This window comes from Pseudonaja textilis, chromosome 5 (assembly GCF_049901715.1).
Source record: "Pseudonaja textilis isolate UNSWEBS1 chromosome 5, rPseTex1.2, whole genome shotgun sequence".
NCBI lineage: Eukaryota > Metazoa > Chordata > Lepidosauria > Squamata > Elapidae > Pseudonaja > Pseudonaja textilis.
Genome location: NC_141994.1, coordinates 41,415,193 through 41,423,395, shown reverse-complemented (window position 1 = coordinate 41,423,395; position 8,203 = coordinate 41,415,193). Strand labels below are relative to the sequence as shown.

The following is an 8,203-nucleotide window of genomic DNA, read 5'->3' as shown; positions in this document are numbered from 1 at the left end:
TTCAAGTACCACTTGCAAGTCTCTCTCATTCAGCACTGTTGTAACTTTCAACAGTTGCTAAATAAGTCATCATATCTCAAGGAATACTTGTAAACATTAGCGATAAGATCCTGTGCTTGTCTACAAGTCTTTGCATATTTGTACGTAAACTGTATCCTATTGATTGGACAGCTATTCTCAGGGTTTTCATCACTTCCTTCCATTCTCATTTCAGTTTTCTTCTGACTCTATATACTTTATAGTATATATCTCTATACTTCAGATATTTTACCTGACTTATTTTCTCTCCAAAATGATCCCTACATTATTTCCTAAATAAAAGTTTTACACACACACACACAAAACTAAAGTTTTGTTTCCACAATTCCTTTCCACTGTCTCATGCTTGTATAAAATAGACAGGACTTTGATCATGAAGTTTGTGGCTGCCATCTAGGTTTTTAACCTCATTTTGCAAATCCCCGATATCCAGCATGAGGTTCACTGTATAATGTTCTCTCAGTGTTAGCTTTACAACTGGTCATGGTAAGAAAGAAAGAAAGAAAGAAAGAAAGAAAGAAAGAAAGAAAGAAAGAAAGAAAGAAAGAAAGAAAGAAAGAAAGAAAGAAAGAAAGAAAGAAAGAATTGGAGACTGATGTGAACTGTTCTATCTCCACACTGGAAAGTAGAAGTACAGTTTGTTCTCTGGATCAGCTGCCACACAGCTAAGATTTTAGCAGTTGACATATTGCTGTTAGAAGCCAGATAAATAGCAATTTAGACCTATATTTTTACAGTCAATCATTAGAGTAGTATTATTTTGTTATACAAATTACACGTGTTTTCATCAATGTTATAATAGGCAATAGTTCAGGAGAAGATGCTCCCTTAATTGCCACATCTCTATGCCAAGAGAAAAATCTTCCAAGCTTCCTGCTGCTTATCATGTAATTATGGAAACCACACTGGTACAATAAAACGTTAGAAATTCTTTGCATTGAGTCCCTGCATCTGTTTATTCTTCTCCAAAGAGCCAGGCAAAGAATTTGTCATCTAAATTGTCCCAAGCTTTTCTGAAATACACAGCAGAACCTTACAGGAGGCAACTAAGGTTATTTTTTAAAGCAGTAATTAAGAAATTCAATATTAAAATAAGTAAATGAAATTATATTTCCACAAAGTAGGGCTAACTTATCTTTTCCACATTTTTCCTGACTATCCGTTATGACTGAATGAACATAGTTTCCTATAATTTGTACTAAATATACTGATCTTAAGCATCAGAATAAATTATAAGCAAAATACTTCATAATTTAATGCAACATTGATTTCTTATCAAGTAATGGAAGAACTTGTTTTGGCAGAAAAATAGAGTAAGTATATAAGGTTTATAGTTGTTCATGTTATCGTCTGGGAATTTTGAATTTCATACCATCCATTTAAGAAGAAAAATGGGGAAAGAAAAGGCTATATAGACTAAAGTACAGATTAAAGTAATCACTGAAAGAAGAGAGGATGATGCCAGGAAGAAAGACTAAAGCAGGACATTGAATAAAGCAAATTAGAAAAGAAAAAGAAAATGGCAGGCTATTTAAGGGAATACAAAATTGAAATTATGGGTTTAATATTTGTCCACCTATTTATTTTTATTTTATTGGTTTGTCAAACATGTACAAAATAACAAGTATAAATATGAATATAAACATGAACAAAGGAAGTAAATACAGATAAATGGGGACAGTAAGACAGGGACGGTAGGCATGATTGTGCACTTATGCACACCCCCTCTTAAGAATGGGATGAGGTCCATGGTAGACAGTTTGAGGTTGAAGCTGTGAAGGTTTGAGGCTGTAATAACGGAGTAGGGTAGAGCGTTCCAGGCATTGACCACTCTGTTGCTGAAGTCATATTTTCTGCAATCCAGTTTGAAGCGGTTTACCTTGAATTTGTATCGATTGTTTGCCTGTGTATTATCGTGGTTGAAGCTGAAGAAATCGTTGACAGGCAAGACATTGTAGCAGACAATTTTGCATACTATGCTTAGATCGAACCGCAGGCGGCGCAGTTCTAGATTGTCCAAGCCCATAATTACAACCCTGGAGCCATAGGGAATTTTATTGTGAGTAAAGGAGTGGAGTACTCTTGAGAAATATTTCTGAACCTGCTCAATCATGTTAATGTCCGATATACCATGTGGGTTCCAGGCTGATGAGCTGTATTTAAGAATTGGTCTGGCAAAGGATTTGTATGCCCTAGTTATCAATTCAATGAAGCTTCGCAAAATAAGGTTAACAACTGTTAATGCCTTTTTGGCTCTGGGGCTTAGATCATTTGAGATGAGTACTCCTAGGTCCCTGACAGAGTGAGGGTTGTCTATGAGATCGTTTCTGCCCAACTTGTATTTGGTATTCTGATTTTTATTGCCAATGTGTAGGACAGAGCTTTTATTAGTTGAAAGTTGAAGTTGCCAATTACACGACCATTCTGACACGTAGTCAAAGTTGCTTTGTAGGGCAACAGCGTTGTCAGTGGTGTTAAATAATTTTACATCATAGCTCACTGATGTAAAGCAGAAACAGTGTGGGTCTTAAAACACTGCCTTGGGGGACACTGCTGTTAACTGGTGCCAGATTTGATAGGGCCCTCCCTATTTTGACTATTTGTTGCCTGATTGACAGGAACACAGCTACCCACTTGTGCAGGGATCTGTAAGAGCTTAATTTCAACAGTAGTTTGTCGGGCACCACTGAATCAAAGGCTTTGCAGAAGTCCATGTAAATTGCGTCTATTGCTTTATCCTGGTCAAGATGTGTGGTCCAAATGTTTCTGCAGTGTAGGAGTTGCAGATTACAGGACAAATTTTTCCTGAAACCAAAATGCTTGTTAGAAAGCAGGTTGTTTGTTTCTAAGTGGAGGATGATGGATTGGTTTATAATTGATTCCATGACTTTAAAGGTGACACAACACGGTAAGATTGGTCTGTAATTTTCTACTAGACTAGGTCTCTCTTTTAAAAATAGGTATGACCGTGGCTAATGACCACAAGTCTGGCAAGGAGCTGATTCTGAAAGATACCTCATAGATTGTGCATAGAGGTTCAGCTAGGGCTTTTTCAAGAAGTAGGCATATAATCCATCAGGGCCAATGGATAGAGATGGCTTCAGGTTATGTAGTGCAGTTTCAATGTTATCTACTGTAAAATCAGTATGTAGTAAATAGTTACAATTTGTTGTGGTACGACTAGGAAATGGGGGACAGCAGCCTTTGCTGTCAACCAAGACTGAAGTGAAGAACATATTAAAGAGGTTGGCCTTAACAGCTTCATTGTTAGTTTTCCCCATTAGGCCCTTTCGGGGGTGGGATAGTTTTTGAGTCTTTAAGTTTGGCATTTACGAAATTATAGAAGGCTTGGGTGGGGTTCGAGTTTAACAGCTCTTCTTCGTGTTTGCAATGATGATTGGTACATTTGGCCTTTATCTGGAAGCTTAAAGTTTTGTAGCGGTTTTTAAAGTTAGGGTTAGGGTTAGGATACAAACTGACAGTTTTGTTTTCTCGCCAAAGAGATTTTTTTTTTTTTGGATTGTAACTTTCTTATTGTTATGGGTAATGCTTTTTTCTTTTGCTTTAGGGGTTATTTTAGATATGTATAGATTAATGACTCTATTGAATTTGAGCAAAAAAGTGTTATAATGGTCTTCTGCAGTTATACAACTGTGAACAGAAGGTGCCAATCAAGAGAGACAAGGTCAGCAGCTATGATATCATAGTTGGCTTTTAAAGTTATAATTTGGGGTTCTTTCATTATGATCCTCTTTGCAAGGACACAAATTGAGATCAAAATCAATCATGCTGTGATCACTGTTGGAAAAAGGTTCATTAACCTGTAGGCCATAAATTGAGTTTAAGCTATTGCAGAAGATGAGTAATTGTTGAGCCAAGTAATCTAAGTAATTGTTGAGCCAAGTGTTGTTCTTTACCAACTGCTCCAACCCCAAAGCATAACAGCGCTGTACAGGGTTGCATGTATAGGTTCAGTTGTACATTCGTTTAGGGTCCAGTTAATAATAGGCAAATTGAGGTCACCAAGAAAGATAAGGGGGTGACGGGAGGAAGCTGCCCACATTAGTAGTGCACTTAGCTTGTTCATATAACTAAGGTCGTAATCAGGGGCTCTATAACATAGCAGGAAACAAACTGTGGTATTTAGGGACAGTTCATAGACAATGGTCTCAGGAAGAACAGCTCCTGTGTTTTTACTACAATGTTTGCTTGACCCCTGAATTACTAGTCAACAATAAATTACGTTTGCTGTTCAAATCCAGAAAGTTGGATGAATTTAGTAACAGTCAGTGAGATATAGAAGTTAAATGTTGGATTGACACTGGGGAAGCCCAGATTCAAATCTATCTGCTACCTTTGTAAATGGATTCTTAGAGGAGTGTAAATACTGTAATTTTAGTTGTCTTCAGATTAAAGCAAATCTGATACATTAAACAATGAACCTTTTACTAACAAGTATATTTGTTTCCATTAGCTTCTAGAATACACTGTATAAATTATATATTAAGATTCCCCCCATTCAAAAACTGGTTAAATTGTGTGTTTATGTGTGTACATCTTCTCATTGCATTCCCAAATATTCATATTTTTAGAGATAGGTATTTTTTAATTCAACCTATACATCCATTTTACAATAATTACTTTATATATAGTATATATAGTATAGTATACTATTAATTCATAAATATGACATGGAATTTTGTATATCCTCAGATGTTTTAGAATATTCATTTAGATACTCTGTAATATTCCAAAGGAGTGAAGAATGGAAACTGGTATTTAATTATATTTCCTTTCTAATCTGCAAAATTAATAACAATCATTCATGATTTTGAGTCGTCGTCCCCCCCACAGTACAATTTTTATCTCATAAGAGACTGCAGTGCAGTAGCATTAAGAGATTATCAGTAAAACAAATTTTATTCATGGATATCCAATCATCTTTGGCTCAGAGAGTACAGGATTGTTACAGGTATTATGTCTACATGTATGCAGCTTTATTCCTCTTATTTTGGACAATTTAACACTTTGACTTGTATTCAACCACTATCTCTTGAGACCACAAGGCCAAGTTGCCCATATGAACTCCTATCTAAAACAAAAATGCCCTAGCAGTTGTTAGTTTTAAAGATATATGTTACTTAGCAACAAAGCCCAGCCTATCAAATGAGTGACAGAAGCATCATCCCAAACAATGGATGCTCTGAACAGCTCATCTGGAGAACTAGCACGTTTATCATAAACCCATTTATTATTTTAATAAAAGTGAATATTGCTACAAGCCTAATCCACCCTTTCTTGCTTTTTAAGATATGCAATCTAATTCATAAAAGCATGTAGTCTTAGGCCCTAACCTTATGTTTGGCAAAATAGTCTAATGTTGTTTAATGACAATCAATAGTGTTAAATAATTACTAATCTGAAATATTCAGACTAAAAATAAAATAAATTGAGTTACCTGAATAGAGAGTAACTGATATAAATCAGATATGTACACTATTACAATCAAGTATCAGAATGTTTATAGAAGAAACAAAATTGCTTTTATTCATCAAAGAAATTAACAGAAGGAGCAAAGAGGAAGATTGGTTCAAAATTTGTTTAATTTTTCTCATGTACAAATAGGGTACTGAATAGTTATAATGAATAGGCTAGAAATTTAGTACAAAGAAATGTTGCAAATACATGATAAATTCAAATTATTTTTTCCAGTCAGAAGTGAACATAGGCAAATGATTTAATTCTTTGCTATCATACATCAATAATGGATGTGATTTTTTTATTTCAATAGGATACTTCTTAGCATAGAACCACGATGAAGTAACGGATCAACAAAACCTAGTGATATAAAGCAGAATCAATAGAAGAAATAAAGCTGGTATGAGAACCACAAGAAACTGTTAATAATTTCAAGTATTTTTATTTAAATTAGTGTTGCTATTAAGGAAACAACAAATAATTTTCTATTAGGAAAAAACCCTCATAATATAAATAAATAAAATATTAATAAAAACACTCTGTCACCTCTGGCAGCAATAAGAATTGTACTGTACATCTTGAGCCTGGCTTGTATTTGCACTTGTATACATTTCAAAAGACTAGTAAATAATATGAGTTTAATAACAATAGATATACATATCCCTTGTCATCCATTGCTAAATTCTGATTTTCTTGTGCCCCTTGCTTTCAAGTCAGCAAAGCAAATTTAAAGTGAGCTTTAAAATGTCATTTTCAGTCATGTAGTTTCTGTTTTTTCAAAAATGTCCTCATTCTCCTGAATCTCCATCGCTTCCTCATCTTCTCCAAACATCTGTTCTTTCATGGTTCTAAATGTGAGGGATTTGGCAGCAACCTGTGCTGCTAGACCTGATGTAAAATTAAAATCTGTGGATATATGGAGTTCAGCCAACCTTTGTTTGACAGAAGACTGTTTATTTTCAGATGACTCTGTCATATTTACTCTATCTACAGCACTTTGTTTAGATTCCTCATCTTCTCCGTTGCACTGGAAACATGTTCTTTTTTCAACTTCTGGTGAGGCAGCAATAGCAACATCATCATGTTCATTCATTCCAAGGCCATCAAATAAATATTCAATCGTTTCTTTTTCATTTTTGGGAACTTTCATTTTATGGTCAGAAATGGTTTCTTCTAGATTTTCACTTTTGCTACAATCCTGCATGTCTCTGTCTGAATTTTTAAGTAATTCCGAATTTGGTACACAGTTCTCTGAAGTAGAAGTGTTCATTGCAGCTTGGTAAAGAGAAAAATAAAATGAATACTCTAAGTAACCAATACACAAAGTTTTTGCTTTAATTTTTTAAAAAGAATAAAATTTCTATTTTATACAGATGTTAGACTGTAAATGCTGTAAATCATATTTCCTCTCAAGAAATAATAGAACACAACATAATAAATTGTATATAATTTTTTGTATATACTCAGATCACATCATTCAGAAATCTTCTGATGAGCAGAAATTAATTTACAAAATACAAATTCAGATAAGTTGGAACAATTGGAATAATTTGCTATATAAATGAAGATTGCAAATACATCATGATTTATCATGTTCTATATTAAAAAATAGTTACATTGTTATCTCTACCTTGATCACTAAATAGCAGTTGTTTCCACTTTTGTCTTTCTGCCTCTGAAGCTTTAAATCCCAACACAGATTTCAGTTCCTGCAGCACTCTCTTAGATTCTTCTCTTTCACGTTTTTGTCTTTGTCTGTCTTCCAGAGAAAAGTAATAAAAATCATCTTTCTTACACTCGTCCATATCTATATCATCAACATATGCTTCAAGTTCCTGAAGAAAAGTCAACAAATACTTGGTTTCAGTTATATATTACCATATCCTGTAAATTTTTAGCACTTTTGATCATCTATTAATTTATATTTTAAAGAAGCAGATTTCAAATGGAGTTAAAATTCCAAAGGAATTTTCTGAAATACTTACTTCTAGAATTTATTTCTCACTTATTCTACAAGGAGTGCAGGCAATGTACACCATTTAGGTGAGGAAAGAAATACCAGCAAATGTCTAATATAATATATATTATCCTGGCATTAATGGCTCCACAGTGATCAATTTTCAGTGATCTTCTAGAAAAGCCAACGGATTTAGATAACCATACAAGGTTTTATAGAAAATAATCAGCACTTTAAATTCTACTCAGAAACACATCAGTAATCAATGGAAGTTCTAAGAATGCCCCATGTTGTATTTTTGAACCAGCTGCAGTTTTCAGATAATCTTTAAGAACATCTCATGTAGAGCAAGTTACAGCCATCCAGTTGTAAGATGACAAGGGCATGAAAGTCTATCCTCAGTGCAACCTGTTCCCTGTAAGGCTGCAATTAGTGTACCAAATGAAGTTGGGCAAGGCCCCTTATTGCCATAGCTCCTCCAGCAGGATCTGAGTCTAGAAGAATCTCCAAGTGATTGGCCTATCTCTCCAGGGCAGAGGTTGCCAACCAGTGGTCCACGGCCCACGTGAGAAAATTTTGGTGGGCCGCAGAGAAATCTCACCCCCAGAGCACTCCCCCAAAGCAATTAATCCAGGCTGTGCAGAAACACAAGGCTGCGCCGCCCACATGGCCCACGGGAACCCTCCCCACCCACTCATTCTTACCCAGTAACTTGCCTGCTAAATTGCT

General features: G+C 35.0%; 2 protein-coding genes across 7 annotated transcripts in view; both read right to left on the bottom strand.

Annotated features, from left to right (window-relative positions):
• Positions 1 to 379: 379 nt before the first annotated feature.
• Positions 380 to 3,320, bottom strand: LOC148125611 (uncharacterized). The gene is made up of 3 exons (XM_087935519.1): positions 3,203 to 3,320; positions 1,762 to 2,538; positions 380 to 516 (listed from the first exon to the last, which is right to left on the bottom strand). Exons 1-3 carry the CDS (start codon positions 3,318 to 3,320, stop codon positions 380 to 382), a joined length of 1,032 nt encoding a protein of 343 aa, XP_087791645.1.
• Positions 3,321 to 5,624: 2,304 nt separating this feature from the next.
• VEZT (vezatin, adherens junctions transmembrane protein) overlaps positions 5,625 to 8,203 on the bottom strand; it is a 31,808-nt gene continuing 29,229 nt past the window's right edge. For all 6 annotated transcript variants that reach the window (XM_026698470.2, XM_026698478.2, XM_026698488.2 and 3 more), the window contains exons 11-12: positions 7,148 to 7,352; positions 5,625 to 6,792 (exon numbers count right to left, since the gene is read on the bottom strand). In XM_026698470.2, coding sequence (XP_026554255.2) covers positions 6,275 to 6,792; positions 7,148 to 7,352 — 723 coding nt within the window. In that variant the 3' untranslated portion in view covers positions 5,625 to 6,274. The remainder of the gene's footprint in view (positions 6,793 to 7,147; positions 7,353 to 8,203) is intronic.